The sequence below is a fragment of the Epinephelus moara genome, chromosome 5 (genome assembly GCF_006386435.1).
Source record: "Epinephelus moara isolate mb chromosome 5, YSFRI_EMoa_1.0, whole genome shotgun sequence".
Taxonomy (NCBI): Eukaryota; Metazoa; Chordata; class Actinopteri; order Perciformes; family Serranidae; genus Epinephelus; species Epinephelus moara.
Genome location: NC_065510.1, coordinates 36,890,777 through 36,910,348, shown reverse-complemented (window position 1 = coordinate 36,910,348; position 19,572 = coordinate 36,890,777). Strand labels below are relative to the sequence as shown.

Sequence of the window (19,572 nt, the reverse complement as noted above, 5' to 3'; positions counted from 1 at the left end):
TGTTAAGCTTGGATAAAATCATGCCCTGTTGGCAACCTCTTTAAACTCTCCGCGAAAGGAAACAAAAACAGTGCGTCCTAATAGGGTGTTGGATTACCAAAAGCTGCCAGGGCGGCTTTATTTCTTTCTTTTCTCACACACATGCTTCAACTTTCTGTGTTTTTTATTTGAGGGATGTGACACCGCTCCTCCGTGAGAAATTCCATCCCATTTGGTGTTTGGTTGATGATGGTGGAAAGCGCCGTTTCTGTCCCCTAAGTGTTTGAGTGAGATGAAATCTGGTGACTGGGGCACCCCTGGCATATGTTTTACATCAATATAAGGCTGAGCAAACAGTTCAGCGAGTGCTCGGTTCATTGTCATTCTGAGGGGACTGCTGCCATTAGGACAGGAATGCCGGAGCAAAGGATGGAGGAGATTGCTTAGAGTGGCTTTGTGTTTGCTTTGCCCTCTGAGCGTCTGAGCAGACATAAACCATTCCAGGAAAAAATTTAAGCCACCTGCTTTCAATATATACCTGTGTGGCTAGATTCCTTTTTTCACCCAGCCAAACCAGACAGGTCTGCTGGGAACTCGTCTGGCGAAAGGTAAATATCAAAGTAAACAAAATAAAAACAGCTAGAATAAAATGAAAATAACACTACTCAATAACACAGACTCCCTTATGTATTCAGTCTTCTTGCTCATGTATTGATGCCTGTGTTCTGTGCTCTCACTTAGAATTCTGAGCAGCTCCCTAAATGTTTGAAAGCGCCCATCTGACCTTTCCCCAAGATTTTATTATAAACTGCAACTTCCTGGCCTACATTATTTAGTCTTTCTGTGTATGCCCATCAAAGGTCCAAAACTACAGTGCTCTCTAAAACTCTGAGTAGAACTCCCTTGGATTCAAAAGGTGCAATCCCATAATCCCCTTCAAATCCAACCATCCATCCTGAGTATATGAAACTCTCAGAGGGGGAGCGGCTAACAGCCCTGGGAAAGATGCTAAGTGACTATCAAGGTCAGGAAATCCAGGTTCATACATACTGTATGTTGTTATGAAGAAGGTTCTCAAGCTGGGAGAACCATCTTCCTGTAAACATCTCCAGCAGCTTCTAAACAGACCTCCTTCATGATCATTTTGCCAACTGCTGTTTTAAAGGTCAGTAGTTTAATTTGGACCTCAACCTTCAGGTCAATGTGGATGGAGGTGCTTAGAATCATGTTAAAAGGACAGATTCACCCCCAAATCAAACATACATATTTTCCTCTTACCTGTAGTGCTGTTTATCAGTCTGGATTGTTTTGGTGTGAGCTGCCGAGTGTTGATAATATCTGCTGTAGAGATGTCTGACATCTCTCCAATACATAATGGAACTAGATGGCCGATAATACATTTGAAAAACTCGACAGCAATGTCTCTTTCCAGAAATCAAGACCTTGTTACTTAAGATAATCCACAGACCTGGCTGTGAGCCCTTTCATGTAGGAACTATTTTACTTTACAGAACTACCCCTACCTACTGTATCACTCCACCAGATGGATGCGTCCATCCACTGCTAGCTCACTGGACTAGCAAACATTACAGCACTAGTGATGGGTAAAGCAGTTCTTTAGATGTTACTGAATCACTAGAATCAGTTCATTAAAAAGATTTGTTCAAAAGATTCGGTCACCGAATCGTTCAGTGCTTGGCGGGAGGAGCCCTGACTGTGTACTGCATAGTCCGACTCATTGAACTGATACACGGCTGAGCTGCTGCTGTGTCTGCCTTGCATTTTAAGTTTGTTTATCTGGAAACTAAGTGTGTTAAAACAGTGGGGAGGTGTGTGATTGTGTTCCTGTGGCTTGACTCCTGGCTACGTTAGCTTGGAGATAACGGTCCCTATGAAAGTGTATCGCTGAGAAGAAATTATTTGAATCACTCAAGGGTCAGGGTTACATCATTCACCAAGTGACTCGTTCACCGAGTGATTCATCACGCAGTAGGCAGTTCCTCCCTGCACCCTGGCTGCCTCGCGACTCGCGAGTGATTCATCGTTTGCACGGACCGAATCGGCAGTTCCACTCATGGCCTGCACACTCGCTGCTGAGCTCAACTGAATTGAGAAATGAACGAATCAGTTCCGGAAGTGATTCAGTTCAGTACGTTCACTCAACAGATTCGTTCTTTTGAACGATTCGTTCGCGAACGACACAACACTATACAGCACAGCCGAGGAAGACGCCATTAATGTTTACATCTTGCACTGTCATGAGTATAAGCCTCTCATAAGTAGATGCAAGCTTCCATCTGTGCAGCTGGAGGGTGTGGTTTGGTAGAAAGAAAATAGTTCCTACATGAAACTGCCCACAACATGGTCTGTAGATTATCTTGAGTGCCATCTAGTTCCATTATATTGGAGAGAAAAGACATCTCTATGGCTGATATCTGCAGCACTCTGCAACTAACAGCAAAACAATCCAGACTGATAAACAGCACTACAGGTAAGAGGGAAAATGTCTGTATCAAGAATTGTGTGGTAAATGAGCACACTTAATCTGCTGAAGTGAACCCTGTGATACCGTCGAAAGCTCCAAGACAGCCAATAAATGGACCTTGAGGTGAGACTGTTTTTTCCAGCATCATTGTCATTGTTTGATGAGGTGCGTTTGAGACATTACACAGACATGTTTGCTGGTTCAACTGGCTATGAACTACACACTGTGTCACTGTGTATTTATCCCAGCTTGCTTGGCAAAGATGTGTTGTTCTTGGAAGCTTCTTTTATTCAATCTAATTGATGTTCCTGTTTATTTTCATTGGCCGCTACATTGGAAGTAAAATTCTGGGATCATTAACCAACCTCATTCATCTGTGTTCTTTTGTTCTTGAGCTGTACTTGTGCCATTAGACATTCAACATGTCATGGAGGACACAATATTGGAAAAAAAAAAAAAACAATTACAGAGTTCAACATTTTAGGAAATACCCTTATTCTCTTTTTTACTGATAGTTCAATGAGAAGTTAGTGTTAGCAGCTGGTTAGCTTAGCTTAGCATGATGACTGGAAACAGAGAAACAGCTAGCCTGGCTCTGTCAAACTGTAGATAAATCTGCACCTCCAAAGCTCACTAATTAACACGTAAGTTATGTGCAGGACTTGGCCAGGTGAAGTGACTTCCTTAAATCTCTAAGAGTGTCCTGGCAACATCATGGTGACAACAAGTCTCCAGGAAGTTACTGCACTCGGCCAAGACATAGTCTGTCACTTATGTTTTTGTACAAATGAATGGATACTGAACAGACAGACATGAAAGAAGTATCAATCCTCTCGTGTACCACCAAAAGAAAGTGAATAAGTGTTTCTTCCAAAACGTCATACTATTCCTAAGTAATAATATTTCCTTAACTACAGATTTACAAACTTAAAGGAGCTCTAAAGGATATTCAGAGCATATCTATGCTTTGAAGGTTGTCTGCACACAGCTCTTAACATGGAGGTAGCTAAGCTGGTGGCTAGTAGCTAATGGTATTAACAATGGCAATAGAGCCAACAGCTGATGGAGCCAACAGTGTTAACTGGGTTGGAACAGGAGGGTGGGCGCTCGTTCCTGTAAGTGTGCCTCTCTGTCTGTTTATCCTGAGACACTGGGATAAGACTACGAGTGTGAGGTCTGCACAGTGGATCAGTTGGTGAAACAGCAGCTCCGGACTCTAGAGACAGTCTTTCAGTGCTGCACCTAAATTTTTTAATGGCGACAACAGAAAGTTTGCTGATTTTTCTTATGTCAACTTTGTAGTTATGGTTTAATAGGCTAATTGAAGCCTGGTTCTTCAATACATGAATTTCAAATTGCACATGTTTTATGGTGTTGGCCAATTTACATTGCTATTCTTGCATTATATTTATATGTTTTTGCGAGTACTCGAGTACTCTATAATAATTTAATGCGAGTGCTGAAATGTGGAAGTTACTTTCAGTGCCCATCCCTACTCTATGCCTTCGGTGCATCCCAAGTCTCTTGAATTGCATCCACACTTCCCACCCTTGCGTCTTTTCAATGTGTCTTAGTCCCTCTGAAAACATTTTTGAGAAATGACTGTCCTTTTTTTTGAAGTGACAGATGAAGTGACATCCGTTTCGGATGATGGCAGCAGCTGATCACAGCTGGATCGGCTGTAAGTCGGCTTTAACAGCTGTAGAGACTTTTAATTGAGCTTTTGTCATATGCACACTGTGCTAATACTAATTAAGGTGCACAGTGATCACTGCCAGAGCAACAGTACAACAGTTTCTCTCTGTTTAACAAACACTTGCACATGAATAACCTGCGTTCTATATTTATAACATGTATTATGTCCCCTTTAGAGGTGTAGAATACATTTACATTATTTAGGCTATTCATTATTTACATCTGACAGCTATTTATTGATTTTCTGATTGTAAATTCATTACTTAATAACCCAGAATATGATTATTGTGTCTTTTGAATACTGCAAATTATTTATTAGGCTAAATGTTTCAGGAAAAATTGAAATTCTGTAACTCATCAAACCCAACGTTCAGGGATTAAAAGCCTCATGTGTGACTGAATGGAAATGACGATAACTGAAAAGTGTTTGTTGCTGACAGACTCTCGCTTAATTGTTTCCATAATAAAAGGGGGAATGGGGGAAATAACAGATTGTGAAAAGAAAAATCTTTCTAATAAAGGATGAAAGTTGTTTGTGCTCCTTTTGTTCAGATTTTTAACTAGATGGTAATTCAGAAAAACAAATAAAACATAAAGCTTGGGAGTGATGCACTTGAATTTAATCTTTTATTTGTCTTCACTCCAGTATGAAACTCCAGCGATATTGTGAAAGATCAGTCCGAGCAGCTGATCATCATTAAGCCAATCAGCCAATCATTAACTGATTTCCAATCGGGGGGCTGGTCAGCCGATAAAAGACTTCTGTGAAGGCTGCTCTCATATATCCTTGCTTGATTTATATAACAAACATGGTGACTGTACTTTCTTTATGGGGGCAGGATAGCCCAGTATACAGATGCTGATTTATCCTGAAATCTGAGGAGTGGTTCAGTGATGCTATTGTGTAGCTGACCCTGATGTCTTGCTTTCTGTGTGGTGAGGGGCAAGAAAAACGTAACTCCCCTTTACAGAGACCAGTGAAGTGTCACATTGTCATCATGAATCAGGTTTATGAACCATCATAAATCAGCCAAACCTGATTTTACAGCCTTCGAGGATACGGTGATTGGGCCTCACCTTGAACTCCAGCTCCATGCCGGTGACATTCTCCCCCGGTTCAATCTGCGTCAGCCTCTGGATATAGGAGTACAGGTTCCTTGCGGGGACCTCGGTGTTCCCGCAGGTCACAGCCTCCAGTAGTGCATCATGAATGAAGATGTACTGGTCCTCTGTCTGGACCATGTAGTTCCTCTGGGAGCGCATCAGCGTGACGTGGCCGTAGATGTCGATGGTCTTCTCGTGTTTGATCCGCTCCGCCATGGCGTCGATCACAATGAAGCAGCCTGTGCGACCCACTCCGGCACTGAATCAAAACGAGAATGGAACAAATTCTCACATAACCTATAGGGTATGAATTGTTGAGCAAATTTTCCTGAGTGTGTGCTGTGTCTTCAGACCTGGTACAGATCTGGCCCTGTTGCATATTGCAAAAGCTCCAACATACTGTGCCTAAATCAACTGAGTATCACAAAGATGCCAGCCAGCAATATTTCCAACAAAGGACGTAAAAATTGACATCAGCGATGAGTCAGCATCACCGTCTGACTGGCATTAGGAAGATATCCTCTCCTATCGACATACAATCCAGAAATATAATACATTTAGCTGCCCACCCAAACACTTCACATTTTTGCTGTGCTAGTACCTAAATGGTGAAACACCCTGACCAAGCAGGTTTCCGCAAGTGAATAAAAACCTCTTTATATGGTTAAATTAATATCAGTGTGTATATATGTGTGCGCAGTAGCGTGTGTGTGTTGTTCAGGTGGAATAAGATTCGGTCCATTGTTTGATACAGAGGCTGGTTGATATGTTAAGGCACATTATGATGGAGTCTTGCCGGGATAATTAAATTTGACTGATAATCCTGTTAGATACCCCATCTGACTGCTACGGAAGATTAGGGAGAGCTCCTCTCCTGCCAACCTTTTCACCCCCTCCCTCCCGCCCTCGTCTCCCTGCCTCTTTATCTTCTCTCCAAGTACCCTTCCAACACTCTCACACCAGCCCCACCACTTTTTCACTCCCGCATTTTTTTTTAGACTCCATTTTCTCTCCACCTTTCCTTTTCTTTAATTCATCATTCCCATTCACCGCGTCCTGGATTTGACCTCACCTTCTCTCTCATTCCGCACATATCTCCTCCTCTAACTCCCAGTCCCTCGCTAACTCTCCCTCTCAATCATTTCTCAATCCCCTTTTCTTCACTTCCCCTCTCTCTTCCTTCCACCATCTATACCTCGCTAATTCTTCCTCCCAAGAGCTTCTCCTCCAAAGTCCCTCTGCTCCCCTCTATCTCCTGTCTCCTTCATTCCCTGGTAAGAGCAAACAGCAGCTTCATTCCAGCTTTGGAGCTCCACATTGTGCCAAGACTGCGATGACACGTTTCCAGAATCTTCCTCCAACCAACACAAGCCTCCTGCTGCTCAGACAGCAGCTCATTTGAATATAAACTTCTGACCCCACGTCTACCACCGGCTTAAATGGTAAATAGTGAACACTGAAAGCTACTTATGGAAAGGAGGGTCAGCATGGAGGCTGCTGTTGTTGTAAGACCTCAGGGATGATGGCTGTTGTTAAGGGAGGAATGTGGGTGTCTAAGCCAGTGGGGACAGTTTGAGGTTTACATAATGGCAGGTCAATCTCATTTCAGTTCAGGACCTATGAATGATTTTACACAAGTGCTCTTGGACTCTTGTTGATTTTCACAGACTCTCAGCGCTTGAAAATCATGTTGCCAAGTAAAACCCAAAATAACACATAAGTGTTTCATGCAAGCACAAACACACAATCCAGAACCAAGTTTATTTTCTTTCTGGTCATGGACCACTGGACAGTTTTCCTTGGTGATTTTCGAAATTATGTTAGCACAGTGAATTAAAACAATTTTCTAAACTACACCAATAAAAAACAAGGATTAACCACTGACTAAAAAACACACACGTACGCACACACACCTGCAATGGACAGCCATGGGACCCGCGTCTGGAGGGTTGCAGGCCTTGACCCTGCGTAGGAAGGCCAGGAAGGGGGTGGGGTGTTCAGGCACCCCGTGGTCTGGCCAGGCGGTGAACTGGAAGTGACGAACCTCACGCTTTTCATTGGAGCCACTCTGAACAGGCAGACAGAGAAGAGTGTTAAAGTAAAAGATGGTGTTACTCTATATCTTTGTTATTGTCAACCAACATAGTGTCCTATGAAAAGACTAAAACCTACAATGGTCCCACAGTCTGTCTCTCAGTACTTTATGACTTCCCTCCCCTGTGGTACTCGGCTCCAGGCTCATTTGTTCCTACTGAAAATGTACATTTTAAAATGTAGTCACATTTTTTTCAAAGGCTCAGAAATTTCCTAAAACAGCAGGGAAACATTGCTAAGAGGAGTGAAAATTTTGGGGGATTATTTGTAGCCATGGTTTAATACACTTCTGGTGGCCCAGTGAGTATTTACGGCAGCAGGACGGTGTGTGTGAGACTGACTGAAAATGGAGTTCATGGTAATAATAATGTCACAGAGAACAACAATGTGGCTCGCTGATGTGTTTTTTATTGTTTTTGGGCAATAACGGAGGTCTGTGGCATGGAGGAATAGGCTGTAAAATACCAGGCATTGGCTACAAGATCAATACTTGTTAGGATGAATTCATTACTGCTTTTTGCTGTGATTTGTTGCCAACAAGAAAACTATAGAATATCCCTAGACATGTCCTTTAAAATGTACAACAATAATTCATGGCTAGCACAAAACTTTACAGCTCTTCCACCTAAAAACAGAGTAACACTTTATATTAATGTCCACAAAGTCACCATTAACTAGCTGCATGCATATTAGGAGCATTTTGGTTCTTTATTAGTCATTATAAAGCACTTATAAATGCCTTATTCTACATAATCGTATTCTACAACTACTTGGACATTAAGTTAAAAGTTTTCCCCAAATAGTCCACTAATTGCTGCAGGAAGTTGTTGTACATGAATTACAAGTTTAATGTGCTTTCCTCAGCATGTGTCTTATAAGGTGATAGAACTACAACAATAGTCATTCTCCCTTGGTAACACTTAATAAAAATGGTCTACTCTTCTGTAATAAAACACAAACCTACAAGTGTTGACAGTGTCCAAATAACTCAAAATTAAGTCTTTCTAACTCAGAATATGTTCCTCATTCTGATGTGAGGTCTTGTACATAACTAATTCATACCTAAGTAAATACTTAACAACCCACACAGGCTCCTCATTCTAAAGCTGCCTCCTCTTTAAACCTTGTAAATATATTACAGCACAACTACTGCAACTAGCAGACCCTGTCCTTAAGTGATAAGGCAGGACATTTTTTAATAGGTATGTTTGAAAATCTCAGAAGTGGTTCACTAATAAAGGAGATATTTCTACCTGTGCTGACTTTATTCTTCTACCACTGAATGGGAATAAAACCTGTGCATCCATGACCTTCAGTTGTTCAAGGTCTAACACATCACTTAAAAATTTGGTCTGTTAATTACAGTGGTTGTACGCTAGAATGGATTTACTAACTGTGAAGAGGAGGCAACTTTAGAATAGGGAACATGAGCGGGTTAACACGTGTCAAACTACTAGTGAATTAGTCAGCATGAGCAAGTCCTCATGTTACATAACAATAGACCATAGTTTTATTAAGGGAGAATGATGATGGTACTATCATCTTTTAAGGCTCATATAAGCAAAGCATTTTAAGTTGGAATTCTTATACCATAACTTCCCTACTTACTATCAATAAGAAGTAATAAGGAGGTTATTAGGGGGAAAACTTGTGGCCCAGTAGTTGTAGACTGTGGTCATGCAGAACAAGGCATCAATAAATGCTTTAAAATCAGACTATATGCTACTCATATGCATGCTAATAAGGAATTAGTTAATGGTGAATATGTGTACATATTATGTGTGCACATAAGTGTTTTCCTGTTTTTAGGTGGAGGATGTGTAAAGTTTGTGCACATATATATGTGCTAGCCATGAATTATTGTTGCATATTTTAAAGGATAGGTCTGGGGATATTCTATATTTTTCTTATTGTGAACAAGTTACAGGGAAAACGACAAAAGCAACAATGAATTCATCCCACGAACAAGCATTGATCATGTAGCCTGCAGCTTATTCATCTGTGCCACAGACTTATCAATAAGCAATAATTAAGAGGTTATTGGGGGGAAACTCTTAATGGCCTAGTTGTTGTAGAATATGGTCATTCAGAATAAGGCATTAATAAGTGCTTTTTAATGACTAATAAAGAGCCAATATGCTACTAATATGCACGCTAATAAGCACTTAGTTAATGGTGAATATGTGTACCTTAATGTAGAGAGTTACCATGAATTCTCTGACTTTTGCACTGTGCTTATTGTTATGCACCGAAGACAAATTCCTTAAATGCAATAAAAAGGTTTCTAATTCTGATGTGAATCTGAACCTGACAGGTGATTAATTTTAAGTGAGACACTAATTGATCCTAATGTGCTTTTTCAATTCAACAACTAATAATGGCCACTATTAAGAATGATTCACCTTAAATCTCATTGGAAGGATAAATGGTGTTTGGAAAGATAACCAAAAAAATCTGGTTTCATGTGGTTGTGCATCATGTTGGGTCAAAAATACAGGCAGCTGCACATTCATGCACAAACTGTGACATGGCCACTAGTATGCATGAATATTTCAACAGATCAATACACACGCGACCCCATTACGCTCCACCACACACGTCATGTTACCTTGTAGAGAGCGAAGGTCCTGACAGAGTAGGTGGCCAGCTCCACTGTATCCAGCAGAGTGACCTGGATGAGGCCGTAGGTCTCTGTGCCCCGTGTTGGCCAGTACTGATCGCACTTCACCTACAACGGGAAGAGGGAAGAAGCTGTGAGTGATGCAGAGCGGTTTGTATACGTCTGCACACATTTTTGTAAGAGAAGAGAGAAAGAGAGAGTTGGTGCGTGTGCTCGTGTACAGGGGCAAATAAAGGAGGGGAGGTGATGAAGCAGATCAGTGAGAGAAATTTAGACAGTAATGTTTGGAAAAAATGTGCATATAGCGACAACCCAGTGCGTGAAAGTGGTTTTACTAAGTGTGTGGGGTGGAGAGTGACAGAGAGAGGAGACTGGGGAGAGAGAGTGAGTTCTGCTTTCTGGGGTGTGATCCTGCATAAGTTGTGCTTTAAATACTAGAAAACTGTGTGGCATGAAATTGCCATAGGTTGGTGGGCTCTCACAAGGATCCACCGCAAAGCTGAAAAAGCCAAGTGATACCCAAAGTTCAGCTCTTGCGTATTTGACGCTGTGCATCGCCCTACATTCCAACCTCACAAATCCCTACAAAACTATGCCCCGCACACCAAATCCCAGCATCCCTGACCACCAAAAACACCTAGAATTCCCCTGTATAAAGAGGTCATATTTGTAGTTCTTCAGCTCAGCCTCGTAGACCACAGAGGAGAGGGGAAAAAATCCCAGAGGAGGGGGGAAAGAGGGGAGGAGGGCCTCGGCAGAATCAGGCCAAACCAAACGTTATGTGCTGATCCCTCCAGTCCTCACATCAAAGACAGCAGGGAGCTCAGCTCAGCTCGCTCTGCATTCCACTGCTCCAGACTGGGGATTATGCGTTTTGGCCCGGGACGTTCAGGCTGTAATTACAGCTTTTCAACTGTTGTTTTCCCACCAGACCTTGAGACACTGTGGGGACGGGAACGCTCGTCCACGTAGGGGGGCCGGACCCCTGCCAAAGACTAAACAGGATGCCCGGTGAACGCCTGGTGTGAAGACTATATTATGCGTTGATATATTGGCTAACAGCATGTGCCCTGCCCTTGAGTGGTTTGATTGGTGCTAAAAGGAAAGATACTGGCAAGATTCCCACAGTGGGACCATCTGTGATCATCGGTGTTGTAAATGCGTAAACACATAATGGCATAATGTTGAGAGGTGTTAAATGAGATTAAATCATTTTCTCCAACAAGCAACCCACTACTCCCTTAAACAGTAGACACTGAGGTAGTGGGCTGGTAATGTACAGCTAAGTATATTCAAACTGACTGTTTTCACTGTTGCATAACGTTGGAACTACTTTGCTGAATTTAGAGAATTTAAAGCTAAAGCAGTCGCTCACAAACTAAGGATACATCATGTTTACAAGACAATAGCAGCCTACAGCTTACAGTTAGGTGCTCTGCTGTCAGTGGCGCCCCTAAAGAGGGGTCGTGGGGGCCAGAGCCCCCCGATACAATTTCTGGCCCCATCACTGGCCTAACATAATTGGAGGCCAACATTACTTTGTTAAGTGGCTGTGGTGCACTCATTGTTTAAGCTAGTTGTCGGTATCTTGTGAAAATAGAACATCTAAGGCATTCATTGGTACCAACCATGTCGGCATAACTTGTCAGGAAGAGAGCAAAATAACGCTCCAATATTAGGCAAAATTTTGGTGAGGGACAACTGCCACGGCCATTTTCGAAGGGTCCCTTGAACTCTCACCTCAAGATATCTGAATGAAAATGAGTTCTATGAGTACCTACTGTATGAGTCTCTTTTTTTTTTTGTTCTGTACAATCAATGCACTCCTTCCAATTAAAGCTCTATAGTCTTTTCAAGGGAAAAGGACATCCAGGGTAATTGAAGAGCAATGAATAACCTAACACATATATATATATACAAATACATAACACATTGAAACAGGATTATTGTGGAACTCTGAATGTACCAGTATTATGCCAGGTTCACACTGGGCACAGAAGCGCTCTGATTTGTTAACTGACGTGCAGCTTCCTGTCAGCAGTTACCTGGTCGTTCACACCTGAAACACGTTTCTCTGCGCCGGTCAGCAAAAATAAACCAGATGCAGGAACTATTGTTACAGATCCTGAGCCGGCTAGAGTGCTTGTGTGAACCTGGCATTAGTCTATCAGATAATTAGTAACATTAACTTTAAAATAAGAGACCAAAGTGTAACAGTATGCAATTATTTAACTCTCATACTGACAGTTTTCAACTACCCTATAGATACTTCAACAGCATAATAGAACTCCTCAAATTAGTTATGTTTTGTTAGGTTTGGTGTGCCACCCCTGGGTTTTCAGTGGAACCCCCTTTCCTTAAGAAAAACTTCTGGAGGCCCTGCAGTCCCTCATTCTGTAGTGATTTCTGCAGCAGAAATCAAATCAAACAAAAAATACAACATTTTTCATACAACTCCCCGGGTTGAAGCAGCGGGCGAACAACACTGTCTTTCTTTAATGGCTACATTCTATCCTGCATAGCCACTAGACAGGAAAATAGAAAAACAGTTGTGGGCGTGATCATGCAAACTGTAGACACTAATGTGCACTGTTTCTGACCTGCAGTGGTTACAATAAAACCCATTTCAAGTTAACTATGAGTGCCTTGTGGTGAGCTGAAAACAATCCTTCATTCTCACTCAATGCACTGGCTATTGCACAGGGAAAAAACGTGGGGAGAAACAGCAGAAAAAAAGGGCACTGAATAGAGAAAAAAAGGTAAGGAGAAAACCATGTGAGGTGAGGTTGCATTTTAAAAGGGGTTAGCAAAGGAGAGAAAGAGAGGTCTTGCCTTAGAGAAGAAATAAGAGGGCATCTGAGGGTCAAACAGACACAACAGAGACAGTTGGAAAAAGGTCGAAAAGGAAACAAAGTTTTTAACACAGGACAGGTTAATAGGGAAAGAAGCACAGATGAGAGGAAAGGATCATTTTCTGAACAGGGCTCTGGACATAATTGGTTAGCACTTAATCATGATTCATACCTCAAGCCATTCTTGTTCATTTTATTCTAACATGACATTCTCATTACATTGGATTTTTACTCAAGCGCATATTCTGTTAACAACAGCAAAATGCCTTGAAGCTAAATGATTTTCTAATTCATTACTTACCCCCCCTCATTTAGCTGCACTTGTAATTCCCTATAGGTCTTACTCACCATTCGACTCTATTGTATTCTACTGTATTCTGTTCTCATGTTACCTTGTGCTGTCCCACACACTAACTTCTCACTCAGCTACAGCACTTTTAGCTTGGTTACCATAATGATGCCAGTTGCTTTTTGGTTTATTCTGTGAGCTATTTTTTGTATTACATTCTCCTTGCCCTTTCTCGTATGTCCTTTCCTTGTCTGTCCTGTTCTGTTGATTGTCCTTCCCCATCCTAAAAAATGAAACACCCTGCCCTGTCCTGTCTCGTACCTCCTTACTGCTGTCAAACCAACCATATCCAATACTTTTCTACCCGTATTCAACTCTAACCTAACTGTACTTTATTCCTCTGACTTCACTGTAATTTAACCTTCAAAAAAGACCGTGTCCTACTCACCACTTCTACTTAATCACGCTCAACCTGACATCCCTCTTCCACATCCTATCATGTTCTTTTATACCTCATTATCTTGCCCTTCTGTACCCATGTCTTCCTTATCCTAACTGTTCTCACGCCCAGGTCTTCAAATACAGTGGTGCAGGGATGATATGTTTTTAAAGGCCAGCCCGGGATTTTTTCATTGGATTTTGGATTATTGCTGAAAATCCTCTATGTGGCAAACAAAAGTTTATGATACTTACACGCTTTGTTCATCAATTATCACAAATGAACACCACATGGTTGCGTGACTCTAATGTCACCTCCACAAAGAGGCTGTAAAGTCTTGTTTGGCATGATGACATTCTGTAGTCTCATTTAGCCACTTATTAGCAACCACCTTTTTTTTAAACACGAAAAAACCATCATAATTAACCAGTGGGGTATTTCCTGACATATTTTATGTCGTAGAAAAAACGTGACAGTCTCTTGAGCTTGTGTAAACCACAGAGCTTAATTCGGGCATCTAACCAAAAACCCATTAAAAAAGCCTACTGACTTCAAGACGAGGGAACTGGAGGTGCAAATATGCCGACTCATTCCTGCAGCACTTCTATGCGCTTTGTCATGCTCCCTCAGCATCCAATACCAATACACAAGGCGCCCTTTTGTATCTATATGAGACAAACAGCTGTCTCCTTGGTGAAACACTTCGTGGTTGGGGTTAATGTTATGAAACTGTTGTGGTTAGGCTCAAGCAACAAAACTACTTGTACAGGTTTAGAAAAAACAGATTGTGGTTTGGGCTGAAAATAGTACATTTGTTAAGAGGTTAGGATTAGATGATATGTTATTATATAATATGATGTAAATACATGATGTGCCGTGACCTTAAGTATGCAAAGTACATATGCAACTTAAGAAATGTTATGTTATGTCATCCAACCCGACCTCCTCCCTCCATATTATACCACACCAATTGCTCTGAGAAATGCCCCCACGGATGGGTTTACATTGGAGTTATTTGAAAGACCGGTGTGTTTCATACAGATGCTAAAGGGTGCCTTGTGCATCAGTATCAGACGCAGAGAGGCATGACAAAGTGTTAGTACTTGAAGAACTGGAAGTGAGACCAAGCTTACTTTTTTCTTACCCTCCTAAATTGTAGTCAATCTTATCCTATTCTACCAAACCCAGTCCTACTATACACCCACCTTAATTGCCCTTTTCTGTACTAACAGTTGGACGTCCTGTTACACTACCTGCTCCTGCTGTTCTCCTGACATTTTCTCAAAAACATCTGAAAAGGCAGGTAAACCAAATTAATAATGCACTGCCTGCACTGTACAGCATGTAGCCTACCTAAGCAACTTGCTGGCTAATGTATACTGGCACAAACCAGGGAAATAAAGAACTGCCACACTTTTGCTTTATGAAAAAATATCTGTTGGGATGTAAAGACTACATTAGTGTTTGTAGTACTTGGAATTTACTGAATATTTCTTGCTGACAATAAAATCTATAAAGGTATTTTGTATTTACACAACCATGTTTCATATTGCACCTTGTTTTCTTGGGTAAACATAAGTGGTCATGTTCCACTTGCCTCAACTACTACTTCGCTAACCTGTACTGGTAGTTGAGCGAGTTTGCCTGAAAAAGAGTTTATCCTGCATACCCTACCTTCTTTACATTAATCGACCCTACCCTTCAACATATACCGTATACCTTATCTCATCCTACACTGATACTCCGTCATGCCACTACACCCACATGCCCCACCATTTATTCCACTATGTCTTGTGTTGAGTGCTCTTTGTGCACAGTCTACCATCTACACCCCTATCTCAGCTTTTTGCCAAAAATGCTACTCAATATTGCATCATATCATCCTAATATTAGCCTCTTACCTAAAGTGACCTATCCTACTCCATCCTCCTCTGTCTGATTCTGTTTCATTCTATCCTCCTCTTCCCTTTCTCTTCTCTTTGGCATCAGCATTGCATCATCTTGACGCTGTGTTACCCTGTCCTTGCTGTCCCATACTGCCGGGTTATTCCATCCCTCTCTTCTCTTACCCGTGACTTCTCTTCCAGTTTGGTCATCATGATAATGTTGGCCGTGTGCTGCTCCCAAACCATCCTCCAGAATTCCCCGAAAGTCTCAGGTAGGGGTCCCTGAGTGGCGATATAGGCATTCTGACGGCGGTAGCCATCAATATAGTTAGCGTTGATGTAGTCACTGCCTGGGACACCTGTGTAATGAGAAAAAAGTGTAAGTTACGGAGGATGGTGGGGAAAAGAAATGGAAAGAGATGTGTGCAAGGTGAGGAGGAGGATGAATTGTGACAGGTTGAGGTGGGAGAGAGAGGGGAGAATAAACAAAGGGGAACAGGTGGGTGAAATAGATGCCACTGATGCTGAAATATGCTTTCATGTCTCTCCAATGCACCAAATGTGTGATAAATGGCATCAGGGTTGAATGCTTCTGCACTGATCACACTGAAACAGTATCTGTCTGCGTTATTTTCTTTGCAGATGAACCTGTTTCTTATTTGGATTCACGGTGAAATATTCTATACAGATTATTCAAAGGCTGCTGTCATGACAGCAGGTTTACGTCCCAGTAATAAAGGGTGCAGATCATCTGAGGTCATGGCTGGGAGATTAATGTTTTCACAGGGCCAAGCGTCCTTTGGTGTTGGATTGTTCAGCCGTCTTGTTTTATAATACATGCTAAGACGATCATGGGCCTAATCTGAGTATACTCTGGATGTGTCGCTTTGAATGGCAACATGACTGTAAGGCCGTCTCTGTGTAAGACTCGGCTGACACTGCTTGTCCTGGAAGGGATTGTGTGTATGTGTGTGTGTGTGTGTGTGTGTGTGTGTGTGTGTGATGTGAGAGACCATCTGTGTGTGTTTGATTTAGGATCAGTCCTGCTCATCTGGGGCCTAATACCATAATCCCAAAAATCACTGAGTCACAGCTCAAACATGCACACACACACCAAAACAGCAAAGTACACACACGGTAATACACACAGACGTGTACGCGTGCATTCAGCCGTGACCCGATTCTGCCGAAGTGGGACACAAAAACTCCTTTTGAGTCGTCTGATGGCAGTTTACATTTAAAAAGATAGAAGTCAATGAGCAAACAGTAGAATCCCGACAGGACGAAAACTCCTGCAGCTGATTCTCCTCTGGCGGCTTATTCTGTGAGCACGACTCAGTCCCATACAGCCGTAAAACCCCAAGCCTCCACTGCACACACACCACACACACACATTTAAATGACAGAGGAATACGGGGTGTTTACACAACTTACTTTAAATGGGATGGGGACAGACGGTAAGAAGAGCTTCAAACATATGTTTATCAACCTCAGTCTTTAAAAGACAGCTTGGCTAAATGCTTTGATGTGCTACAACTTTATTGCAAGGGACTACAGCAGAAGCACTGTGCAGATAAAACAAACACACACACACTTCCAGTCACTTGGTGGCTACACTGGCTTGGCAGAGAGTGTGTGTTCATGCAGCATGTGTGGAGGAGACTGGGAGCAAAAGTGCATATCTGCGCTTGAGCACATCCCAAGCACGTGTTTTAAATCCATAGTAGAGTGTGTGTGTGTGTGTGTGTGTATGGTTGTGCTCTTGTGTGTTTTGGACATGCTCAAGAGTATATGTGTTTTCTAAGCTGAAAGAAAGACAGACAGCCAGGGCTCCAGGACAGGCGGGGGTGGAAGGGCTGCTCACACATGCTCTGCCCAGATAAGGCTCATCTGTTTGGGCTTGGCCTCCCACTGCCTCCCTCTCTCCACATTGGAGCTGCCAGTTTCTCTGCCTCAGGTCTTTCCCAGCTGAGGTGGGTGAGTGCGCTTCAAAACGCACACTGAGAACAGGAGTGAGACTATTTTTTTTTCTTCTTCTGATTTTAGATTGTTTAAAAAGACCAAATCTGGTAAAATGGCTGCACCGTGAAAATATACCGGTGTATAGGCTATTAATAAAATGTGAGCCTAATTTACCCCATAAACATTAAAATGGTCAAATGAGAGGCCATATCAATAATATGATGTGGTGACACAGTGGGCAGAATCCTGTTTGAATCCTGAAATGTTGTTTTTAATGGATGATGCAGGCACAGGCACGTTTGTGTGTGAGAATTGGCAATGCAATGTATCTTGGCCTATTAATGTTCCATCCGTCGTGGATAGCAGCTTTCACACACTCAAATTAACACAGATAAACTCAAACACATGTGTACTTCCATACTCGTGATGACTCTCATTGACATTCTGCAATCCTTAGCCTCTATTCCCAATCTTAACCATCACACCTATGTGCCCAATCTAAACACTTGACCTAACTTTAACCCTGAAACCAAGTCATAAACCTCAAACAGCCCTTCAAAGGAGTGACCAAAATGCCGTCACTTTCTAAAAATGTCCTCATTCTCAAGTGAGTCCTCACAAAGACAGAAGTACATGAGAGAAGACACACACCCACACAAACACACTGGCAGCGTGTCTTACCCTCAATGCTGGAGAGTATGACCCTGGAGTGATCATAGGCAATGACGTTAGCATAGCGGTTCTTTGGTTTGTTGACCTCCAAGTTGGAGTTCTCCCATGTGAACTGCTGACCGGGGTCGATGGACTATAAGACAAAAAAGACAAGGTCAGAGAGCAAAAAGCAAACAAAAGCAGAACTATCAAACTAATTCTTTAATAATATTATGCATATGCTATGAGCATTACCACTTATTGACAAATTGAGTGTTGGCAAAGAAGTTGGCAAAGGGATAGTTTGGATCTTTTGAAGTAGGGTTGTATGAGGTACTTATCCATAGTCAGTGTATTATCTATAGTAGTTGCGGCAGGAGTACTAACTGCTGCTGTGGAAGGGGCGCAGCAGTGAAATCTATTTTAGCCACCTAAAAAAAGTCCCACCAAAAAATAAATCATTAACAGTCTAAGTGTATGCTATATTGAGAATATTTTCACCATCTATCTTTGCTGCAGGCAGCCCTTTCCGACGCTGAAGCCTTTAACGGCTTCAGTTTCTGATCTGTTCTCTTGTCTGAGCCACAAGACTCCACTAGTAAAAAAAATTAGTAATTTTGGCTCGCAGACCGCAGCCTTGATCAGCTAGATTGTTTTAGGACTGCCACTTGCAAATCAGAGATTCGAATCATTAGTCAGACACCCCCTTAGTGCACTGAGCTTCCTTTGATTGGAGCAGTCGTTTTTGTGTTTTCTTCTCAGTCAGTGCACAGTGCACTGATGGGAATGTTTTGGTCGCCAGATTTAGCTGCAGAATGAGCGCTCCTCACTTTCATGCTGCTATTTGGTACAGGCAGCTGAGGACTCGGAGGCAGCTGCCCAGAGGAGGAGAGGCTTTGCCTCATCAGTCTCCAAGATAATGTTGTCTTCTGCCTTCTGCTTATAAATGGTGAATTTATAGCTCTCAGCAGCTCAATATGATATGATCTCTGGCTTTTGTTTCATATCTACTGTTGACAAAAAACATGTTGCAAATTTCAGATCTGTCATTAACGTAGTTAGCCTGTTTACTATATTACTTTAATGTCACTGTCACCCTGAACGTCCCACTGAACCCTGTTCAAACTGTCAAACACAAGGACCAAACAGTCGAATATTCCTATTGAACAGCCAAATCTGATTCAACTGACAGGATTCTGAATCCGGTACAATCCTAGTTTGTGTTATTGTGCGACTGATGGATCCTAACTAACCCTCTTAAATGTCATTGTCACACAAGAACAACAACACACTAACAGATCAAGGCAGTGGTAGCCCAGCAGCTCCTGTGTTCAGCGATGTTAAATTACTGTTTTTCTCAGTAGAGTCTGGCTTTCAAGAGAGCAATGCAAGAGCTTGAGTTCCCTGTCAGAAAGTGCTGTCTGATGGCAAAGTGGTAAAAATATTCTAAATATAGTTTATTAAACCAATATGGATTTTTTTAAGGAGGCTACAACATGTTTTGCTGCTGCCCTCT

General features: G+C 42.0%; 1 protein-coding gene across 2 annotated transcripts in view; it reads right to left on the bottom strand.

Moving 5' to 3' along the window:
- Positions 1–19,572, bottom strand: part of ptprdb (protein tyrosine phosphatase receptor type Db) — a 217,944-nt gene that overhangs the window by 12,073 nt on the left and 186,299 nt on the right. For both annotated transcript variants that reach the window (XM_050044542.1, XM_050044543.1), the window contains 5 exons: positions 18,087–18,210; positions 15,627–15,802; positions 9,966–10,085; positions 7,177–7,331; positions 5,237–5,522 (listed from right to left, as the gene is read on the bottom strand). In XM_050044542.1, coding sequence (XP_049900499.1) covers positions 5,237–5,522; positions 7,177–7,331; positions 9,966–10,085; positions 15,627–15,802; positions 18,087–18,210 — 861 coding nt within the window. The remainder of the gene's footprint in view (positions 1–5,236; positions 5,523–7,176; positions 7,332–9,965; positions 10,086–15,626; positions 15,803–18,086; positions 18,211–19,572) is intronic.